The sequence below is a fragment of the Xenopus laevis genome, chromosome 8L (assembly GCF_017654675.1).
Source record: "Xenopus laevis strain J_2021 chromosome 8L, Xenopus_laevis_v10.1, whole genome shotgun sequence".
Taxonomy (NCBI): domain Eukaryota; kingdom Metazoa; phylum Chordata; class Amphibia; order Anura; family Pipidae; genus Xenopus; species Xenopus laevis.
This window is the reverse complement of record NC_054385.1, coordinates 96,999,190-97,024,252: the sequence shown is the minus strand read 5'-3', so window position 1 is coordinate 97,024,252 and position 25,063 is coordinate 96,999,190. Positions and strand designations below refer to the sequence as shown.

The window sequence follows — 25,063 nt, the reverse complement described above, 5'->3', positions numbered from 1 at the left end:
GTAATTCTGAGTAATTTTTCAATATATATTAGCAGAGGTCAGCCTGAAAAACAAAAAAACAGGCAGTGGCATAACTATAGAGGAAGCAGTCGCAGGGGGAGGCCCAGACCGCAGGGTCTGTTTCCTCAATAGCATTCAAATCCCCCTCCCAGTCGCTTTCTATTTCTTTTAATTGATGCACTCATGTCTGAGCGACAACGGGGGTTGCAGAGAAGCACAAGCAGGCTGATCTCCACTCCATGTAACCACACTCAGGCTAAAAATATGTCTGTCGGTACAGGTAGAGGAAGCCGCTGGTTAGAGCAGATCCGCTTCATTCCTCCTTTGCTGTAGGCAGAACAGTTTTGTTAATTTAAAGAAAAACAGCTGAAGATGAGCAAAACATTCTGGCTGCTGCAATTCTTCCCACGTGTATTACTAGGCTAAGGGCATACCGAGCATAGGCTCCACTGCTCTCAAACTGCATTTTTTCTGCAGGCTGAGAGAGGTGGATCTAATCTCTTCTGCAGCTCTGTTTATCTGCACTGAAAAGTACAGCTTCCACTTGAGTGCAGGTACCCTGTGTGGAGCAGAGATTGGCCCCAAAAAACAATAAAACAGGCATTTTTGACTTTGCTCCTTGTGCCTGAACTCAAACAGAAGCTTTACTTGCCAGTGCACTTAAACAGAGTTGTGGAAGGGAGAAGATCTGCTTCTCTCGGGCAGCAGAAAATATGTAGAAACTATGTTAAACAGCAGAGCCAATGCTCCATGTGCCCTTGGCCTTATTATGGAAGTTTGTATTGTGACAAGCATAGGCCTAAGTATTTATTCATTTTACGCTTAACTTAGAGCAAGCACTTCATGCAATATAGGCCCATGCGGGATATTATACACCTCAAGATGGTTAATGCAAAGAAATGTGTTAATATTTTCTTCAGTATGGGAATGAGCTTACCTATGAATCCAAATTGAAATACTGTTTACAGCAAGCTTTCTCTGCTGGGCACACAATAAATAGTTCAAAATCTCTGTCTTTGTATCTGTCTTCATTCATAAGCCAGTTGATTGTATCCATAACACAATATACTATTGTGAGGGTTCTGTGGATTTTCAGCCCATGCTCCAGTTAACACCGCAGGCTTCACAACTCTCTTTTGTAACGATTTGGGTTATGTCATAAACAAGTGCTTGTTGCAGGTCACACTAGAATGAACTTTTACTGTGATGTAACCATTGTTACTAATTGCAGTTGGTCTATATTTTATTGTATGTGTTTTTTTTAAAAGAATTCTAAATTTCTATTTACCAGCAAACCAAAAATTACAAAAAGTTTATGATTCCTGGGGTCAGTGGGCTTTTCCATTTATCTTCCATTTTGTCAGTCAAATCATTGCCTGGGTGCTATGTTAAAGGGGGCCCTTACCACCAGATAACTGTTTAAATTGCAAACTGGAGACGTGCAGAACAAAAACATGTATAATTCAATAGAACTACTGAAAATCGTCCTAGAATACTATTTGCTGCATCATACTAGAAGTTCCTGTATTGCTGGCCCTGGCTCTGAAGACATTGTGTTTGCATGTGTCATATGCGGAAATCTTTAACCGTGAATCTCCGCAAGTAGTACATTTGTCAAAACATTGAATTTGAAAACAAAACCCTCAAAAGGTAAAAGGTGAAGAGCTGCACATATAACAACAGTAACACAACCATACAGGTTTGAGAACGCTATGTAAATAGATATATAACATTGAACAGAGCTAAATAAATCTGATAGAAACCAAATGGCTTATGGATATGTTTTGAAGGGGAGGTCTGGCTTCAACTTATTTCTGGATGTTTGCCATCTGTCAGGTGCTAAAAAGGCTTCTAAAAATGTTTTATACTACTCAGATCCAGGGCAGCCATTGGGGTTACAAGAGGTATAGATGTAGGGGCAGTCACTGCTGAGGCTTTAACATTTTTGTATCATTTCAGGGGGTTCTAAATTGTTTTAAAGGAGCAGAAACACCAAACGGTGGTTTTGTATACATATAAATATAATGCCTGTTACCCCCTATTTACACACTAATAAAAAGGGTGTATTTGCTCAGGATCACTTGTACAGCTTATATAAATACGTTGCGGTGAAGCAAAGGGGCCAGCCATTTTAAGCTGAATTTGAGCTATAGGGCAGAAGTTTACATAGCATATAACAGATACACCGTGTAGAAGAATGTAATGCTTTTAGCTGTTACACAGGAAGATAAAGGACCCAATGTCTTTCATACAATTTCTTTTTGGTCGTGTGTGCAAAAAAAAAGTATCTTATTATGCGCACTTTATAAAAATCTGTGTGCACAGCGGAGTTTAAAATGAGCAACAAAATACATTTGTACACAAAATTGTTTGCGTTCACCAAAATTCCTTGTGTGCGCAGGCCTCAAAATTTGTCTGGATGGAGGTCCATAATAAGCACTGACACCCTTCCTCTCTATATAACAAACCGAAGGAGTTAAAACCATGTCATTATGTTAAGGTCACCAGTTTATTTTGACATGATTGCTGGCACCTTCAGCAATTGCAAGGGAGGTGCCAAAAACTGGCCCTAACAATATAGCGGATAAAGACTTCCCACATAATCATTATGTCGACACTATACTTATGTTTCTAGCAGCAGGAGATGCAAATTTTGCTTTAGAAAGTTTGGCACTGATGTTTCACCCCCCAACTGGCACTTTATATAGAGTATATGTTGTGGCACTTTTACCAGTTCTGTATTTAAAAAATGCATCATGTTTCTGGCAATCATATCTTATATTTATCTATACAAAAATGGAAATTTAAATGACAGGTTCTGTTTTGCATTTAGTTGCTTCCTGTTTTGGGTCCAGATTTAGATATTGAGTGAATATCCTTTCCAACATACAGAAAGGATTTATTTCCCATCTCTGCATAAACTCACGTTTCTGTCATTTACTGGATTTTGGTTCAGTGGCCTGACTTGTAAAAACAAAATTTTTGTGTTTTTTTTGTGCGATGATTGGTGTAATTCTGAATGGGGATGTGAGAACTGTGATTTCCAAATGTTAGCAAACCACATAAAAGTATAACTTCTGTGAAAAGAATCAACACAAGAACAACATTTTAAATGCTTTCAAAAATTATTCAAGAAAATTAGTATCTATATAATTTTAAAAGTTTTTTTTATGATGAGGGTCACCCTTAAAATACACTTGTAAAAGCACATTCATAATATTTTCAGAGCCTATATAATGGGTAAATGCATTACTTGAGATAATTTAGGAATCAAAAACATATCTGGCTAAACAAAACCATGGAAAGTAACATATTTCCCTATTCTGTCCACAGTACCACAGCTTCTTCCACAGAATGTCCATATGACCAAGACAGAAACCAGCCTGCTCTTAGACTGGGAAGAGGTAGAGCCAGATAGAGAAGGATACAACATTCTTGGTTTCAAAGTGCAGTGGGAACAAGAAAACGCCACACAAGTAAGTGAAATGCATCTGCTTTAACTTGTGGCTGAAACTTGGGCATGTTTTCATCAAATCAGAAAGCTTTTGGTAGGTGCCTTCATATGTCAGGCTACTGTAAGTCTCAATACCATAACAAATATTATTGAATAAACCCAGGGCAACTGGACTTTTAGGGGGTTATTTACTATACTCTGAATGCAAAAATCACTAAAAATGTGTGATTTTTTTTTTTAATAAAATCTGACTTTTAAAAAATCATGGAATTTATTAAACCCAGAGGATAGAAAATTCAGAATCAGAAAATCCGGCATCTCAGACCTGTCGAAGTTGCATATAAGTCAATGGGAGAAGTCCCAAGATTTTTTGATGTGTGCTGGCTTTCGTCGAATACCCTGAAGTTTTTGGGTGAAAATCTGAGGAAAAATCCAAAAAAAAACGTGCAAAGCAAATTTTCGGGAAAATATAATAATAAATGAGCGTAAAAAACTGAGCGGATTTGATCGGAGTTTGCAGCAGAAAATATTGAGATGAATTCGGACTTTGATAAATAACCCCCTTAGTGTATGTCATATTAATTGTGTGACATTTCAGTGCCCCAAATGGACACCTTGATTACCCATGCTACACATGTTACTGGTGTTCTCAACCTTAAAACCAACCCTACCTGCTGATGACAAGTTTGTGCATTAAAAAATGCATTTTTTTTCAAAGGATATGAACTCTCAGTGAAACACCACTTAAGTCAGTAATAGCATATATAGTAATAGCATAAAACTAATATCCCCTAAGCATTTGCAAGCAGATGAGTAGTACTGCTACTTGTTTCCAGGAGATGAATGGCTTTATTTTCAGAGGGATCATGTGTCACTTCTCCTCTGTTGTGTCTACTGTATTTATTGGCATCAGGCTCAAGCATATGTCTACGATATAAACTGAGATTTATTTATATTTATTTTGTATAAATGTATAACTTTTAATGCGGTTCTCTGTTCTTAAAACCTACATTCTTCATCACTCCTCATGCATCATTTCTCTTCTACTTTTTAGGGTGAATTGTTTGTACAGGAGAACCAAGCCAATCTTACCAAGTGGAACCCGGAGAAAGATCTGACAATAAGGATTTGCATAGCCAATGCTGCTGGCTGTGGACCTTGGAGTGAGTTTCTCCTGGCAGGCTCAAAGGAAGAAGCTGGTAAGTAAACTATAAGCAAAAGTGTTTCAGGAATTCACTAGAGTTGATAAGTGCGGAAGTAGTAATTCTTTTTCTGATTTACTTCAGTCATACAGATGATAATTGGATTAAAATATACCAAAAATCCACTAATCATTATCCATTTTCAAGATATGTGCATGTGATTTTTTTGTAATTGCAATCGTTGACATTATGTGCAGTATATTTTGGATTGTATCTTAAAATCTCTAACACTGGTTAAATTCCCCTTTGACTGTATTATGTTGCTGTGGAAATTATTAGGGTTACCAGGACAAAATGCAATCTGAGTTGCAGAGGACACTATTCGCCAGAACTTTGTGTTTTGAAATAATTTGATAGGCTCTAACTGTATTGTACCCTTTGTATACACAATTTTTACTTTCATTAGTTCACAGGCAGTAAGGTTTATATTTAAACTAATATCAGTAAGATCTACCAATTTGAAGACCCATTAGCTTTGACTAAAGGCTAATGGGTCCTGGGGCAAAGTTTACACTGGGGTCCTAGCTTTGCACCAAACCCCCTTCCCTCCCCCGTATACCATCAGCTTGCAGCCATGAAACCTGCAGGCTTATGATCATCAAATCTATATATAATCTATATTATATAATTATAAAATACTTACTAAGGTATTGATTGCAATTGCAATTAAGTTGGTCACATCCAACATTTTAGCCCAAACAAATGGGGGACCAAAATGCACAGTAGGGTTTTCTTTTTTAACTAAACTATTCAGAAATCTATAAAGCCTGGAAATACATTTCTACCCCTGCCTGGTGCCTTCCTTGTCAAAACAGTTACAAAAACATGTTATGCCTTTTGTAATTAAAATTGGGGGGAAAAAATTTGCATGGAAGGATCCATTTCTTGGTACTTAGGTGACCATTTCTTTTCTACCAAATATGAGTCCTGCCTTGCTTTATGGTAGGGGGTTTTATTTATAGTAAGATCACATTTGCTTGCAGTTGTCAAACAAAAACACTACAGGGCTTATTTATGAATGCATGTGCTCTAAAATGGAGTTGATCGTGAGTGCATATTAATGAAATTGATTGAGTTACTTGTATCCAAACACTCTCCTCAGCTTCCACATGGGTGCCAATGTGTGCATCTAGCCTCTTCTGATGACTGGTGTGCAACTGCACCTGTTAATGCTGGAGAACCCTATCACCATGGCAGTAGCTCCTGTGTTCCCACAGTGGGTTATAAAATAGGCGCACCAGTATTACACCCAACGAATAGGATGAACACTCTGGCGCAAGTGACGCAAACCCTCTGAAAATGCTAAAAGCAACTTTCATTATGCTGGAATTTTGGGGGGGAAATACTGTGGGGGGGGGGGTGTTTTGCATTGAAATTGCACTTTGCACCTGCTCTTACATTCATAAATGACCCCTTACTGTACAGGACAGTCTATAACACTGAACCTCTGACATGACAGAAGTTAGCCATTAATCTGGTGTTTGTGATGATAGTATCCCTTTAAGCACACAAATATACTTCTCGCTGTAGCCAAAGTAAGTCTTTATGTATAGCAACTTGTATTTTGAAAGAAATGTGATTTTGAAAAGATTTATGATGTATGAAATCATATTTGCGCAGTTCATTAATATACTGCACAGTGTAGACTGAAATTAATAAAGTGCCGTTTCGGCATGTTGCTTAGTTTATTCTGATATTTATCAAGGCAATCTAGACCTGTCTGGTCGTACACAAGTTGAGAAAAACGCACAGCTTCTTGCTCATAGTTCTATTTATATATTTTCTATGACGTGCTGTAATTGGTTTATTTATGGCACCTACAGATGAAAAGCATATTTTTAGAAGCCCTTTCTTTACACTCACATTTTTTCATTATTTAATGGGACTGAAATTGTTGCTTGCAGTCATTCACCCAATAACAAAGGGGTTAACTGTGCTGTGATTTGATAAGCAACATTCTCCTGGAAAAAACACACCAATGGAAAAGCCACTAAGCTAGCTGCTAATGGTTTAATTATTTTTAAGCTTACGACAAATAAGTGGTGATTTGTCATTTACTGATTATTTCTTGCCTGTTAATTCCATCCGGCATAGCTGGCATTTGTTTAAATTAGGAAATTGTATAAGCTGTGCCTGGTGAGCTTTCCAAAAATAACTCCTTGGCTGTCTGCAAGGCTTACTTCACGATGCCCAAATTGGCAGATGGCTGGTATTGGCATTTATCTCATCATGCTGACCTCACACATGCACCTGCGGATTCTGTTCTTAAGGACGTTTATGCAGAATTCAGAAGCTGAAATTGAAATCAATCCCATAGTAAGTGCAGTGTACCCCTCAACTCTATATGTGTCTTACACACCCTCGTTCTCATATATATATATATATATATATATATATATATATATATATATATATATATATATATATATATATATATATATATATATATATATATATATTTATATTTATATATATATTTATATATATATATATATATATATATTTATATATTTATATATATATATATATATATATTTATATATTTATATATATATATATATATATATATTTATATATATTTATATATATATATATAAAAATGTCTGCCCCAAACATCATCTTAGGATATGCCCATAAGAATAGGATACCTTGCATTTGATCCTATAAATCTCCTAAGACTTATTTTGCTCCTCGTGTTTGGAACAAATGCAAAAGAATGAGCCTACGGTGTGCCAAGCCACGAGGGGAATGTAGAGCAGAGACCTTGTGTTTATAGAATATTGACTGTCTGAGCATCCTAATAAGGACTGCTCTGAACTGTATTCAGTTTACTCACACCGACTGCATTAGCGCCTTAATTAGTACTATAATGTGATCACACTGTTTTATTGCATCTGCTCCCCGGGTACAACCATTGTGTACTGAGGAATGGCTGCAGTGACGCACAATTAACCCTTTTTGTGACTGCTTGTTGCACAAATCAATGTTTTTAAGATTCACATAGATCAGTATTAAATTAGCCTTTTATTGTTGTACTTTGCAAAGAATGAGTAAATAGGAGGGAAAACGATAACATATCCCTTGAAAAGAAAAACGTAGAGGCTGATTTATGAAGTTCTGCTATCTTTTTAACAAAGAGTTTTGATCTATTTTACAGAGTGGTAATGATTGAGTGTTGACAATCAAGGATTATCATGGGTGTTCATTCTTAGTGCTGAGCAGTACCATCCCACATTGCAGAATACTGCTCAGTGCATTTGAACACATTTTCAAGAATGGCCACTGTTATCAACTTTGACGGTCAAAAAATATAGGTTAGGCTGGAAAATATTGAACTGCTGGGAATACATCCTTATTTCTTCCTCCTTGCAGCTCATTTATTAGCAATTTAAGTATAGTCACAGAGAATGGTTTACCTCCGCCCTCCACCCCAAAAGCATCGATATTCCTTGGGGTCCCTATGAACTCCCTACTACTTCTTTCCCCCTGCTCTGTTGAAGGAAGAGGGAAATCAGTATATTTATTTTTGCTAAGGGACCATTAACCTAATTTTCTGATTCAGGAGTTAATAAATTCCCGTTCATGCCATGTGTACCCCATTTATAACCTATGAAGTGGGGGCTTTAGATATAATGACCCTTTCCTACCAGTGGAGTGCGGTGAAGGGCGGATAGTTTAATAAGGCAAACTGACAGGCTGTGCTGAGTAATGCTCTTCATCAGAAATAAACAGGATGAGTCATTGGTTATACTAGAGAGAAAAAAATTGCTAGGTCGGGGATTTACAGTAAATAAAATATGAAATCTCACAACAGGCAATAAAATAATAATTGTGATGATTTATAAAACTCCCTCAGGAAAGCAAAAGTTTTTTTTATAGCATTATAGTTTTTTTATACCGTTTGTTCTCTTCACTATACTTTTTCATGCTAAATAGATTTTATATTCTGATACAATAAGGGTAATATATATGGCATTATAACATGGCCTAAACATGGGCTTAACCTAAACCTGTAAAAATGTTTTTTTTCTTCAGGCAAACAAAGGCATCCTCATACCAGAATGTCCTGGGTTCCCATGGTTTTGGGAATCCTTACAGCCTTAGTCACAGTAGTCGCAATGACCCTAATATTCCTGAGGAAGGGAAGGAAAGAGACGCGCTTTGGGTAGGTTTATGCATCATTTCTTTAGTATAATTAGAAGAATGTTTTCTGATCTCTGTTTAAATGTGCAAAATGACCTCTATATAGGAATGTTGCCACTACGGCAAGCTGCAAGAAAAGATGAGAGTGATCATTAATATCGCTTACTCCATTGGGGACAGTGGTTCCTTCTTTGTAACTTATTGCAGGGAGCTTCATGTATGTAATCACTTGCATATTTATTTTAATACTTTTTTGTCCACCAGCTATAATTGCTGTGTTTCATATTTATTCTTTCCTAATCTCCCCTCCCTCCTGAAAATATTTTTTTTTAAAATTTTCATAAATTTTTTTAATTTTAAGATTGGCAGCTGTAAAATATGTTTTAAATGCTGATCCTCCAATCTTTCACATGGATGTTGGAGGACTCCGTTGGCTTTTTTTACAAGCATACAGTATTAAAGAGGTAGTTCACCTTTAAATGTAGACAGTGATATTCTAAGACATTTTGCATTTTTTAATCTCAGTAGAGATGGTCTATATTAGCTAAAGCTAAACCATTCAAATACATGTTCTACGGCCTAGGGATGCAAACTCTTTAAATCCTGTGTGTATTCCATGGGCTATACATGGTTCTACAAGTGTTCTAGTGGGATGAACATGTTTTCCCTGTTTAGAATCCCTGTTAGAATCTGCCCCCCCTGTTGCAGGAAATTTTGGTGGTGTATGTTTAGAGGGATAAATACTGTGTATACATCCATCTCTGCACAACAAGCAAAGATTCTTTGGTTTAGCAAAAACACTCAAGGATATTTAGCATAGATTTAACTCACTGATGCTTATTTAAAAAGAGGTGGTATGTTTTGCCCCGGTTTGTTAACCCATAGCAACTTATCTGATGTTTCCTTTCATTTTTTATAACAGCCAGTAAACAGGAACTGCTGGTTGGTTGCTATGGGTTACTTGAATAGAGCAAGATTGTATTTCTGTAACTGTTAACCCATCTTATACACTGTCTTCCTTATCAGCGACTATGAAGGGTCTGTCTGATTTAAGCCACAAGCATGTTATATTTATCAAAATCTGGGCTATTTTCCCAAAAGTTGTCCAGGGAGTGGGCTCTTGCTTTGTTCTCTGTATTGGACGTTAGTACTTTGCCTGAAACCACAAATAGTAATTTTTCTCCTGACGCAGGAAGAAATGAAAAATGTTTTTTTAACAGGTCTCCTGATGCATATTTTTATTTCAAAGTGTGTTATTATTGCCCTGTAAACTTCCCACGAGTCCTATAACATCTAACTCATTATCTTTCTCAAAATAAGAGCAAATATCATTGCTGGATTGATATGCCAATTACTGTTCCATTCTTTCCTCCAAGGAATATGCTGGGCTCAATGCTAGGAAGAGGAGGGCCGGTAATTCAGTTTACGGCTGCCAGATCTTTTAACAGGAGGGGACCTGAGATGATGGAAGCCACGTGTAAGTTGCCTCTGCATCTTTTTTTTTGTAGAGGGTTAAGGCTTCCCATCATGTGCCTGTTCTTTGTATGGTATGGGTAGAAAGACTGGGTGTTATGGATCAGCAACACTGAAGTGCCATAGGAAGAGATAATTACAGAGTGAAGACTGATCCTACGCTAATCCCCATATATAGTGAAAATAACTAAGTTTGCCTAGTAGCAGTAACCCATAGCAACCAATAAGATCTTTGCTATTATACAGGTGACCAGTAAATGTTGCTGATTAGTTCCTGCACCTGGGTCCTGGCTGGGCAACTTCCTGTGGCTTTTCCAAAACGATTATCCAAAGTTTCTTTAGGGCTAAACTACACAGGAGAATTTATTTTATCTGCAACAGTACAAGATTTTTTTACGTTTCATACAAAATCTGATCCCCACAGCTATAAAGTCAGATGGTGTAGTTTGTTCATGTGTCTACATCTGACATTCAATGTATTTCAATGAGAAGAAAAGGTCTGTCCGATGTTTTATCAGATTTCATCTTGTCAGATCAATCCGCAGCATGCATTATTTCTTTTTCTTATAACCAATGTGACTACATCAGACCTGTAGGATGCAATCTGTCCACCTGACACCATATATTCTCCTCTGCAGCTTAACCTCATATTTGAGGAATTAAACTTGGAGCACCAGTGCTGCAAAGCGGCAATGCTGATAGGGTTGCCACCTTTTCTAGAAAAAGATTGTTCTTTTTCCTTATAAATGACATTGGTATTAAGCATAATTTTTAACAGCCAGGCTGGGTAAAATACCAGCGTGATGGCAACCCTAAATTCTAACTGTTGTGCATCTATGCTGCCCAGTGTCGGACTGGCCCACCGGGATACCAGGAAAACTCTAGGTGGGCCCAGGTGCTAATGCTCACGCTGCTAAACTTTTGGCCTATTTTATGGCCATTTCCCTATTTCTATGAGAACAAAGAGGCTAATTAGGTGGAATAATAGATTATAGTATGTTAAGAAAAGAGACTAGGAGAATAGAGGATGAGTGAGGAGAGGAAGAACATAGTACTGAGGGTGGGCCCCTGTTCTAAAAACTTTTGGTGGGCCCCTGGTCTAAGGTTTTTTGATGGGCCCCTGGTGTCCCAGTCCGACACTGATGCTGCCCTTTCGTTTACTAGCACAATATGTATATATTTTGAAATCCACAATTATTCATGTTAATGTCCTTGTAAACTCTAGGAATTTGTACAAATGCTTCATAAGCCTTGGACTAGGGGTAGGGCTGAACCAATCTCAAAAAAGACTTTTTTTTTTTGTTTTCATTTTTCATGTGTTCGTGTCACATAAAACCAGTGGCCCAGTGTTCCCTCTAATTCCTTCTTGGCTATGTGCACAAAAAAATACTTTGTGTGCACATTTTAAACTTTTGTGCACAGTTTTAAAAACTGTGTGCTCAGGTCAGAACTAATACAAATGTTGTGTTTTCACCACATTTTGTTGTGTGCGCTGACCTCAAGAGTGCTTACCTTAGAGGGAACATTGCAGTGACCCACAAGTATTTTGGGGTGATATAAAATCTTCAGTGTTTATCTTGTAAAGAAAATGCAAGGCATGATTTCAGAATTCTTGGTTTGTGGGGTGGCATCATGTAAGTGACCTAAGGCAGTCTTAATTGTAAACCCAGCTCTGTAAATCCAGTTTGGGAACATTCAAGAAATAGTCATGTTAGATAATTATATAAACAAACATATGAGAAGTGCAGATAGCTGCTCTTTGCTAAGATTTGCTGGCAGGGGACTTTTTAAAGGGCAAGAATTTCTGTTTATGATATTTATGAATGTCTGGTGTCATGGCCTACATCTTGAGAGAAATCTTTGTAAGAACAATTTGTGTAAGACTATTTGTAAGGACTGATTATTATACAGGTATGGGGTGCATTATCCAGAAAACCAGTTATCCAGAAAGCTCAGCATTATAGGAAGGAAATCTCCCATGTACTACATTTTATCCAAATAATAATTTTTTTCCTCTGTGATAATAAAACAGTACCTTATAGTACATTATTGGAGACAAAACAAGCCTATTGGGTTTATTTAATGTTTAAATGATATCTTAGTAGACTAAAATGAATTGCAGAAATATCTGTAATGCAGAAAACACCAGGTTCCAAGCATCCTGGATAACAGATCCCATACCTGTACATGTATTTTTCTTTATGTACAACTTAATGCATCTGTTCCCAAACTGTTGGGTCCTTTTATATCTGATGCAGATAAATACATATAAATATGTTTAGTAAATAGAAGAAATCATTTAATATGTATCTATATAAATAGATAAATAAATGTTTGTATATTCACATTTACAGTGGACAGTATTGGGATTAGTGAAGAACTGAAATCCAAACTTAAAGATGTACTCATACAACAGCAGCAGTTCACTCTAGGACGGACACTAGGAAAAGGTACATTTTAACTTAATGAAATAATGTTTCCCATAAGAGATTCTTGTGTCAGAATATGTGTTTAGTTTTTCCATGAAAACATTGTGAAATATTTTAAATGTTGTACTTTTTGCTCTTGCATTAGGAAATCTAAGACAAATAGTATCAAATATATTTTATCTAAATGGCTAATAAACATTTAGGGTAATGGCATACATAGCATTTCTGCCAGCAGAGAAACACTTAATACCCCTCTTGGCTGATACATAATGGAATCCTTCTGACTCCACAGAACAAAAAGCTTTCATACACAACAGCATACATTAAATCCCTTACCTCAGGGGTAGGCCAATTTCAACACCACTGAATCTCAGCCTCAATTATATCTACTGAATTGCCTTAGGTTGGGCAGGTTGAACAGCTGCGGGGGACAATTGGTGACCTGAATTGTATCTTTTTAATTCACATTAAGGCTGTGCTTCAGATTCAAGGAGAAAGTCAAATTTTCATTAATGACTTTCCATTACATTATTTAGTATTGCACATGCTATATTGCCCAGAGAAAGCAATGATCTCTCATTTTCATTTAAGTAGATCAAGCACCATTTTTTAAATTATTGCTGAGAATGAGGAATATTGCATATTAAGTCTTCAGTCTGTAGGATAAACTGTATGTTCCAAGGTACCATTTTAACACTATTTCAGAGATCTAAGCAGCATTCACAGGACTTCTCTGATATTAGGGGGAGAAATGTAATAAAATTTGCAAAGAGGACAAATTTGCGAGTAAAAAATTGCATTTCACAATGTAATATTCTTCATTAAGCTTTTATTGCATTGTGAATCTTAATTGCACATTGCAAACCTTTTAACACCTGCTTGAAGGTGGCGTAAACGTTTGGAAAAAACGTTTTCATTAGAAAGTTTTATTACATACACTGCGAACTATCGCAAACTAGAAAATATCGAAATTGCTATCCTACTGTTGTGTGAGGGGGCAAAGTGTTTGCAAAGGCAAAACTTTGTGAACATTTATTCGCATTGCGAACAAATTATGAACGATTTTTGCATTTGCAACCAATATTGTATTTCCCCCCTAGGAGTTTAATATGTCTGATTATATACATAGTATGTACCCATCCATTTATGTGCAGACATTTGCTTATGCATTTCTTGGTTGTATTTAGTTATTTTATTCCGCCAAACCCAGTATAGTTGTTGATGGCACACTGGGTGCCACCGAATGTGCAAGCAGATAAAATTGTCTTCTCAGGGTATCAACTAGCAACATTCCCATGTGGGTGATACATTTACTGTTGGTCCCTATTAATTATAGTTATATTCCTACACTACCAGCTTGCATTGAACTCTCATTTTACCTCATTAATCATTGATAAATCTTCCTCTCAGGTGAATTTGGTTCTGTCAGGGAAGCCCAGCTAAAGATGGAAGATGACACCATGCAGAAGGTGGCAGTAAAGATGCTAAAGGGTAAGCACGCTAGAGTGGTACACTACAAACTGTGAAACATAAGCTGTTGCTTCAAGAATATTTTTACAGTCGTTGCCTTCAACAGCTTAAGACATTTCTTGGAAATAGTTTATATAAATATTAGTTTATCTCTGCTGAATCCTAGCATTTTGCTTCCTGAAGAGCATGCAACAGAGCAGTATTCTTGCGCTTTGGGCAAGACTTATATAATGGCACCCCTGTACTTTAGGAAGGAAACTGTTAAACACACCAAAACACTGCATGTAAAAGGGACTGGTTGTTAATTAAGGTTCTTCTGAAGACAGGCTCAGAACTCAGGCTATGTTGGAATCCTCATATTAATCAGGCGAGAGCTTTACAACATATATGTTTTGAGAAAAAAAATGTATATTTGTTTATGAGATGCAGTATGCCTCCTTGAATCTTACTACAAATATCTTACCTCTTTAAACATTTTTTTTTGGTGTTGGAATATGAACAATTTTAGTGGCTTCAATATTTTAAATAATACTTTTAGTAATGTTTATAGACGCTTAACTTTCCCAATTTCTTTACTGACATTTAATACTATTGTATTGTGACAAAAAAATTTATCAGTCCTGATAGAAAACTAAGTACAGCAAGATAGGGATGCATTTTCCCTGTACATTTATTCAAATTTTGTAGAATACAATCCCTTTTCCCTGGCCGATTATATTAAAATCATGAAGAAAACAATAATAAACTGCACTGATACATATAAACTGGACCACATCAGTGCGGTTTAAACATTTTTATATATTTGGAATGCTTTTGCCATAAGAGTTTTTTTTTTTACTGTACTGGTGTGGTCCAGTTTATGTGCCAACCAAGAATCAGTGTTTTCTTCAGGAAGTATACACCTTAAGCTGTAGGCCTGGGGCATGTGTAACTAGGCCCAACATTAGTATCGGTGAGTTAAATTATTGTGAATTATATTTTACCAGACTATATTTGTCTGTAAGGGACTGGACCAGAGGTGTTATCGTGGACGTTGCCCACTGGTACTTGCCCAGCAGAACAAGATAAACTAGTCTTTATTTGGAATTCTGAAACACTGTTATTGGAAAAAATAACTGCTGCAGCATTTGCTTGTCTATAAGGAATTTCTGCTACAGTTGCAGTCTTAGAAAGGAAACCACATTAAGTCAATATTTGTCTAGATTGGTCTATGGATCCCTTTTCCAAAGATTTTACATTTTAACATAATCTCATAACAATAATTTAGATAAAGTAAAAGTATTTAAACCCGGCGTCTATATATGTATTTACATTTCTGCAAAGTCTGTAAAGGTGGGGCATGTCCCTTTAAAGGCCCATTTCCATTCAGGACTGAAAGATATTTCTGGTGTCTGCACAAGAAGAGCCTTGTTAGATACAATAGGAAAGCACCAGCGCTCATGTCAGTTTCCAGTGGAGTTTTAATGAGCCATTTTGCTCTCAGACCTTATCTTTGCCTCTCTTTAACATATTTCTTTCTCCTGCCAGCGGAGATTTTCTGCTCCAGCGATATTGAAGAATTCTTGAGAGAAGCTGCTTTTATGAAAGAGTTTGACCACCCAAACGTCTGCAAATTAATAGGTAAAACTTACAGATATGACTCTTTTTTTCCCCTGCTGCTGCCTACTCTGCCAATTAGGGAATTGTAAAAGGTTCTCATTATTTAGGATCTGTTTCATAACTTAGATCGTGTGACTCAGAAGCACCAAGTATGCATAGTTATTTTGCTATATTTAAATTTTAAATGCCCAGATAATACTGGGAAAATGTGATGCAACAGCCCCAAATCTGTTGTTTTAGGTCCTCCAAAAATATCATTATCTTTATTGGCATGAATGGGGCTTTTAGAAAAAGTCTTCATTACACGAAAAACCCTGAGCATATGGTTTTTGTTTTTTCAGTGGGAGAGATTGTTTAGAAAGTATTTTTGGGGTAATTTCTTATTTGATATTCTGTTGCTACTCTGTCTGATAAAAGGCTGTGTTTGAAGAAGAAACAACTTGTTTTAGTTTGTTTCTGCAGTCTACATAATGCTTGTGCTAGGAGGCTGAGAATGATCACATTCAATTTGTAAGGATGCAAGTATGACATGAATAGCACAAATCTAAGCTATTTAGCAGTAATAGATGCAGAAATCTACTTCCAAAGCTGATTTAAAGAGCAACTAAAAACTAAAAGGAAGACTGTATCCAATGCTTTTTCTGCTTAGAGGGCTATATTTATATTGGCATTGTTTGGTGGGGTGGGGTTCTTCATTGAGAAAACCTCCCAACCACATCAGTCCAAGCTTTGTTTTCCTGGGCCATGAAACTTGTTAGCTCCTTGTAATTGTAATATGAATGGAGGGCTATGGTAGGTGATGGTGATGGCTGTGTGAATTTTTGCAATAATCAAGGAACCTTTGCATCAAACATAATGATAATCAAATTAGAAAAGAACCTTTGCATCAAACATGTGTGCATAGATAACAGCATGGGGCATGAGAAGAGAACCTTCTTACCTTCTGGTGACCATCAGAAGGCTTTCAACATTTTTTTTTATTTCCCGTGCAGATCTACAAAACATTTTTAGGCCTTTAGTTTCAAGGGGATGTTCACCTTTAAATTAACTTTTAGTATGATATAGAGAGTGATATTCTGAGACAATTTGCAATTGATTTTCATATTTGTTATTTGAGGTTTTGCGGTTATTTCGCTTTTTTGTTCAGCAACTCCCCAGTTTGCAATTTCAGCAATCTGTTTGTTAGGGTTCAAATTATCATGCATTGAGTTGAATAAGAGACTGGAATATGAATAGAAGAGGGCCTGCATAGAAAGATGAGTAAGAAAAAGTAGCAATAACAGTACATTTCTAGCCATTTTATAACATACTAAAAGTTACCTTAAAAGTGAACAACCCTTTAATGGGTAATTAGACCATGTTTCATGGGTTCTCAAACTTTTGTTGCTTCTACTGGAAGAGCATGTGTTCTGTAGTGTTTGCTCAAAATAACAAATGTTGCAAGGACTGACCAAGATCTGCCAGTGACAGTGTCATAAGGCCACTTACTAAACACTGTGCTGTTGAGTAATTAGCCAGTAAAAACACATATACATTTTGATGACTGAGAACATGTGCTATATATAAATATATATAATAATGGGGGTGCAATTTTTGCTTGCATAGATGGACCCTAATTTCAATTGGTTTTTTTTTTCTTATATACTGGGAACGTTCACCTTCACATGGGCAGGCCAGATTCACTGGTCACTTACCCAAGGCATTCCTACAATTGTTATATTTGCCATTTTACCCATATACAAGAATCCTGTCTCAATCCACGTTACTGTACATCACGAGACATAGTTGGTTGATGTAATTAAGGAAATTGTGTAATAAGGAAGTAAGTGACAGGGCAGGGTGCTGGAATTACTTAAGTGAAAAATGACTCACTCAAGAACAGCAAGAATTGTGGGTACCTACTTCCTGCAGGAGTTAGCAGCACTTCATCTAGGATAGTTGGTCTAAAAAGCATTGAAAGCTGCTATACGTTCAACTGGTTATTTATCAGAATCCAGAAATATCTCAGCATTTTCTGAAAACTACTCTGACCAAAGCCGTACTCATTTTTTCCCCTTATAAACAATACATTTTTCTTAAAAATTCTTGTTTGGGGAAAAAACTCGATAAAATCGTGAATACATTTCATTTCATTTCAGTTTAAAACCTAAATACTGCGAAATATTTGGATTACTGCACGAAACCCTGCACAGATCAGGATATCTTCAGGACGTCGCGCATTGACTTCTAAATGAACTCGTTAGGTCTGAGTTGGAGTACTTATTTATTCGGACTTAAAAGGCCAATGAGAAAAAATGGGTGGTAATAAATAACCCCCTCATTGTAGCCAGATAATATTAAAGCATTTTTGAAAACACAATGTGAAAAAACTTGCCTTTTTTTAAGAATGGAATTCTTAAAATTCAATTTTAACTCAATTTAATTCAATTATAATCTTAATTCATTTTGAATTCATGGATTTTAAATACCACATTTACTGACTTTAGAATGTTGGTTCCATGATTCTGAGAGGGCAATGTTATTTTCAACTAAAAGCTAAGAGACATGTCATTTTAATAGGGTTATTTGACTTTATAAAATACCTGCACCAAGCCTTGAATAAGATATTAAATGATGTGTTACATGCGAAACAGCAGCCAGAACTCTGGTCAGAATGGAATTAACTTCTGCATCAATGCATGTAGTTTTCCACACCACTCCCTCCCTCCACAGGAGCTGTCACTGAGTATTATGATGTGGCAGTTGGGTGCTGATTCACAGTCACCAAAGTCACATGTTTCTCACAGTCACCTGCTACTTGTATAAGACAAACTTTCTAACTGCCTCCATATCTTGAAATAACTTTTTTAAAGGGGACCATTTTTAATGTGGTTTTCTTCTTGTCATGCAAATGGGCTATATGTGCTTTTTATCTTTAACTGAATGCTTTAGGCATATATTCCCTTCCCTCCAGTCGGACAAATCGATTTTCAGCACAGTTCCTTTTCATTATCATTTTGTAGACTATAAATATGAAGTATCTATTTTCCAAAAGACACAAGAATTGCATTAATAATGAAAGATCTTATATTTTTGGGGTATTTACACACAGATTGTAATATAAGACTAAACCCATAATTCTTACAAAGCCAGCATGTTGCATTAAGCTACACACCCTTTTTAAGGTTCATACAGTCAGTGTTTAACACAAGATAACAGACTGGTTATTATGACCTTTGTCTTCGTGGCAGAACCATGAGCCCTGCAGAGTTAAAATAGATATTTGTTTTAACCTGTAACCTATTTCCACATCTGTAAAATAAATATATATATATATAGTTATTATATATAATATAGAACGTTTAATCATGTATGTTCTTTAAACCCCAGGTGTAAGTTTAAGAAGTCGCACAAAAGGAAGGCTTCCTGTCCCAATGGTCATCCTGCCATTTATGAAACATGGAGACTTGCACACTTTCCTGCTAATGTCCCGTATTGGGGAAGAACCTATTGTAAGTGATAATTATATTAATTCTGGGACCTTCTTAACATATTGAAAAGTGTTTTTATTTTTTTTTAATTGTTGTTCTGCTGCATTACTGTTATTTGAACTGCTGAATATAAACCAGTACAGGTATGGGACCTGTTATCCAGAATGCTCTGGACCTGGGGATCTTTCCGTAATTTGGATCTCCATAGCTGACATCTACCTAAGAATTAAATAAAAGCAATAGGTTGGTTTTGCTTCCAATAAGGATTAATTATATATTAGTTGGGATGACATACAAGATACTGTTTTATTAAAAAAATAATTAAATAATTTAACAATAAATTTTAATTATTTGGATAAAATGGAGTCTATGGGAGATGTCCTTTCTGTAACTGGGAGCTTTCTAGATAATGAGTTTCCAGGTAACGGATACCATACCTGTACTATTATTAGCCTATAAGAAACAGTGCAAGTGAAGGATGTGAGAATATTACACTGATGTTTTGATCTACATAATAATAGTGAATTGCATCTGGTTATAGTATGACATATATTATTTGTAGCATACAAAGCCGGCACTCTCATCAATGCTGGCCTGGGTACAGTTCAGGATAAATCCATAGATCCACAGCAAAGAAGTAATGGTGGGCGATAGGCTAATCCGATCGTTAGACACATAACGTGGAGAAGACAGGCAGTCAGATTGAGGACCACATCAATGAACCGATGCAGCATTTGTTGAAATAAATGATGTACTTTGAGGTGCACGTGACTCAGTGTTGAATTAACATGGTTTTGCCTGAGTAAGTATGGTTAAACGAGGGGCCAGCAATCATCTGTCTGCAGGTTGTGCAGTCCGTACAGTAAGTTTACATGGCCCCTTCATGCACAATTATTGTTAGCCCAGGGGCCAATGATCAGATCAGCCAAACTGCCTGCAGTTCATTTTAATTTCCTCATCTCCCAGTTCACTGTGCACTGGTCACATGGTGCATCAGTTGATGACATTTTTAACTTTTCAGTTGGAAAAAGCAGGAACAACTGCTACCCTTAAAGGAGAATTCAACCCTAAACTTAAAAAAACCTCGGAGTTCGCGGGCGCCATCTTCTTCTCTTTGGAAATTTTCGGAATCAGACATGTCGGTGATTTCGCAATTGGAGCCATTTTCTGTTTCGCGACAACTGTGCGTGTGCCAAAACTCACGAAAATTGCCAAAGCACCGGTCTCATTACGTAGACTACCGAAGAGGATGAAGATGGCGCCTGTGAACTCCGATGCCTGAATCTGCACCGAGGGGTAAAAAGTTAGGGGCATTTGCCCGGAGTAACACTTTTACTGGGGGGAGGAGGGTCTATGTAGGGTAGGGGGTAGGGTTTTAAAGTTTAGGGTTGAATTCTCCTTTAACCATAAAAATGGCCATACGCTGTCCTGTATGGCCTCTGACCCAGGGCCAGAACTAGGGGTAAGTAGAAGAGGCACGTGTCTAGGGCGCAGAGGTAGAGGGGCACCAGGCACGTACCTCTTCTGATGCCTTCCCCTAGTTTGGACCTTTGTGTCCAGAAGCTGCGGCAGGAGTTTCTTCCGCAAGTGCGTGTGCGCTTTTCCCCACTATTGCTTCCTTGGCGCATGCGCACTCATGCTGCATCGGCGCTTGTGCTCTTCTGCGCATATGCGAGCAGTGGGGGGGCAACCTAGTTGGCCGGGTTGCCTAGGGCACTGCTCATACCTATTCGCTTACGAATACATAATATGGCCTCTTTTCTATTATTGCTTTTCGTTTGGTATGATACCCCTAAATGATTAGAGCTTTAGTAAATACTTGTTTCCTCTGCTAGATATTTTTGCAACTGTAGCTGAATGGCTATTGAATCTGTTTTATTTTGTATATATCAAGATTCCAAGAAAAATAGTGAATCTTAGTCGAGCAAAAAGAGAAAAAAATGAGGCCCATTATGATTAAACCCAGTTAAAGGGTACAGTACTGCACTGTTATGCTTCATATGTAAACCTCATAAAATATTCCTAACCAGCGATTATAAAAGTATAAAATATTTACTTATGACCTAATAAAGTATAATTTTTATTTTCATTATCACTGGTTGGGAATATTTTTTCATGTTTAGCATCATGCTGCAATGAAAGAACTATTAGCAGAAAAATAGGTGTATAGAAGAGTATCTATTGGCCAGTGCACAAGTGATAGATTTATTAGTCAGTGTTATGAATGACAGACTAGGTTACCAGATGTGAGTGAAGGGAAACCGATAAACACCACGCACGCACGCACAGTTTGTATACAGAGACCCGCATATGCTAGTATTTGTATCCTGGCGGATGGACCAAGAGAGAATGTTACCTTCTAAAAAGAAAATGCTGTCAATTAAAGTTCAATAGAGCATCTCTCTGCATTCTTTTTCACAAAGTTCCTTTGTACCAGTTGTATTTTTTGGAAATAGCAGGGCTTTTGCTGCCTATCTGCCAATGGTCTCTATGGATTGAACATTTATTTGAACTTTATAGATTATACAAATTTACTGCCTGGTTTATTATTATTTGGTGGGTAAAATGGGATGCTTACGTTTTTATCTTATTGATGCACATTTGCACAGCCCTGGGAGAAGTAAATGTTCCTTTTGAATAGAGTCTCTACGGAGTAACCAGTCTGCCCTTTGCCCAAAGTCGTGTCTATTAGAAAAATACTGAAGTTCAGGAATTTCCTGATTAACAAACCTCTTTCTTTTTGGAGCAAGCAAATAAATCCCAGGGGTAATGACTCACCTGCTAATATAATGGATGAGATGCATATTGTGTTTCAGCAGGCACCTTCAAAAACAGAATAGCAAAGTAAGAGAGAAACTATTCTATGCATGTCAGTTTATAGAAGTATAGAATTGTCTTTTATTTCTCATATGTGATCATTTTTTTGTGCCAGGTTTTTCGGATTTGGATTTTTAGCAGCTTTAGGGTATGATAAATCTCTAAAAATTCAAGTTGTTTTCCCCAAAAAAAAACTCGACCAGAAAAAATCGAAGCTTCATAAATAGGCCCCTTTGGGTTAAAAGTCCAATTTTAACAATGGATTTGGATTTTCTGGGAATAATAAACCAACACTGTAGAGAATAGCAAAAGACAATACATTTAAAACCATTGAATATGTTGTAATACATGTACATAGGAACTTTGAATTCTATTTGCTTTCATTATGCAAAGGTGCTGGCTCTCAGTATATTGTCACCTAAAGTACCACAAAACTTGGATAAATCATCTGCCCTGATATATTTAGCTTTTAGCCTACAGAACTAGCACATCTGACCTTGCATAAAAGAAATACTGACTCCTGAAATTAATTGTATTTCAAAGGAAATGTTGTGCAACTATTTCATGATCATTTCATAGTAAAAGCAACATAATCCTACTCTTTATTTTGTTTAAAAGAAGTCCATTTATCAGCAGAGTCCAATATGATCCTAGAGCCTCAATGTTTGATTCAGCTGATAAGCACATGCTATGCTCTGTTCTATTTTACATTAATCTTTTAAATCTTTTGAGCAATATCAGTTGCATGAGAAGCTATTTTTTTTTTTTTTTTTAATTTGGGTAGTTTATTAAAAGCAAGCAGTTTACAATGTAAAGTCAAAATAAGGGAAAACATTGTATCACATGTTACATGTCTAGATAAAACAGAGTGCAAAAAGCATAGCGTGCAACAAACATTTTGTCATAGGTACAACATTTTATGACTTTATTGGGGTCTCCCTCCAATGAGGGATTCAGACCTAGTTGGACATGTGAACTTTTTACACCATTTACCTTTCCTGAACCCTTTCGACTTAAACTGCTAGTGGTTGTCTTGGGTGTTGGGGGTAAATGTCGGTCCAGGGTCCCCAAATTTTACTAGTGTTACAGGTATCCTTTATTATTGCTTTCCAGGTAGAGAAGGTAGGAGGAGGCACTGCTCTCCAGTTCTGGGTGATTAATCTCTTAGCTAGTAGTAATGCCTCAATGAGGAAAAGTGACTGATATTGATTCAGCTTTAAGTCTTGAATTATGGCCAAGACGCACATTTTAGGTGTTCTGGCAAGTGTCACCTGAAGCACCCCCTCTAAGGTATCTAGTACTTCCCTCCAGTATGCAGTAAGCTTAGTGCAGCTCCACAGCATGTGTATCAGAGTTCCCCTGTCCAAAGTACACCTAGTGCAAACATCAGGGGTGTTGGCATTAATGTAGTGAAGTCTGGCAGGGGTGTAGTAAGAATATATAGTTGAATTAGCCGTAGTCTATGTTTGGGGGATACTAACTGAGGGGATTCCTGCGCTTCTTGCCATTCCTCATCTAGGATTGTGCCCGCATGAGAAGCTGTTTAAACTTTGTTCTTTTGTTTTTCTACTGATAATTCAGGTATGACCAGTAGGATTATTACTGTAGGAGTCCTATATCCTAGTTACAGAGAGGAGATAGGAGTACTGATGCGACAAGAGATTTACTTAGAGGAGTTTTCAAAAGTCATATTAAAGCCATGAACAATTTCCCAATTTAGGATCACAGCGCAATGCTTCCCTCACCTTGTTCTGAATATACTGATTCCATGTAGATAGTGCCCTGTCTGAAATGAAACCTAGGAACCCAGCATTGCAATTCAGTAATGCCAAGTACAGTAGCACCATGCTGTCCATATCTTAAGCCACTACGTTTGCTTGCTCTAGGACCAGATTAAAATTCTGTGCTTCTTATTTTGTGGCGAAAATTTTGGGGACTCTTTTTCCTTTTTTTGCTTTGAAATTAGGGCCTTACAAGATTGGTTTGACATAATAGTGCAAGAGCTTACCTCAGCCTAACTGGACACCTGCAGGAATGCCAACTGCAAGCCAGAGCTCATGTCCCAACATCTGGTCCAACATGAGTCTTTTATTGGTGGAAAAAAATTCAACTACCAAGCTCTAGCATCTAGAAGAAAGCCTTCAAGAAGAATAGAGGCTGCTATAGGAAAACAAATTCATATTAATAACTGTGGATTTGGAATATGATATTGGACAGACAGATGTCCAGATGATACTTTTAGTAACATGGTTATCCATAACAGACTTTCACACCTTTCACTCTCAGATTATTACTACTATTTATTACTCGTCTTTCTATTCAGGACCTCTCCTATTCATATTCCAGTCTCTTATTCAAATTAATGCATGGTTGCTAGGGGAATTTGAACCATATCAGACAAATTGCAAACCAGAGAGCTGCTGAATATAAAACTTAATAACTCAAAAACCACAAATAATAATAAAGTGAAAACCAATTGTAAATTGTCTCATGATATCTCTCTCTACATCATACTAAAAGTTATTTTAAAGGTGAACAACCCCTTTAATAGATATAGCCCTACGTGTCGCTGACACCCATAGCCTTCTAAGCCTGCCTGGCCCTATAAAACTGCTAGTATTTTAGAGACACTTGAAAATAGAGAATGAATGTAAATTGCACAAGTGCTCAGAGAAGTACTCAAATGAGATCTAAAAAAAATGTAAATTTACTTAAAGTGGCCCTTTTTAGTGCTGAGTAAAACGCCATGGTAATGTTGCATGTTGGTTTTAAATTTGATAGCTGTCTAAAATCTGCAAGCTACCTGTAGAATCACTGTGGAATTATATTTTCCCCAGTTTTCACCATTTAAGTTCTCTGAAATTCCTCCCAATGAAATTTTTTATGGTGCATGGGTTAATGGGGATGATATGAGTGCACAATAACACCAATTATATCTCATCTTAGTAATGACAGAGACTGGTTCAGTAGGCTAAGATAATAGACACTGAATTCAGAAGCAATGAA

General features: G+C 36.9%; 1 protein-coding gene across 1 annotated transcript in view; it reads left to right on the top strand.

Moving 5' to 3' along the window:
• The window catches only part of tyro3.L (TYRO3 protein tyrosine kinase L homeolog), a 94,727-nt gene that overhangs the window by 50,032 nt on the left and 19,632 nt on the right, over positions 1–25,063 (top strand). The window contains 8 exon segments of the mRNA NM_001088754.2: positions 3,334–3,476; positions 4,509–4,653; positions 8,692–8,821; positions 10,176–10,276; positions 12,627–12,722; positions 14,112–14,192; positions 15,699–15,791; positions 19,140–19,261. Coding sequence (NP_001082223.1) covers positions 3,334–3,476; positions 4,509–4,653; positions 8,692–8,821; positions 10,176–10,276; positions 12,627–12,722; positions 14,112–14,192; positions 15,699–15,791; positions 19,140–19,261 — 911 coding nt within the window.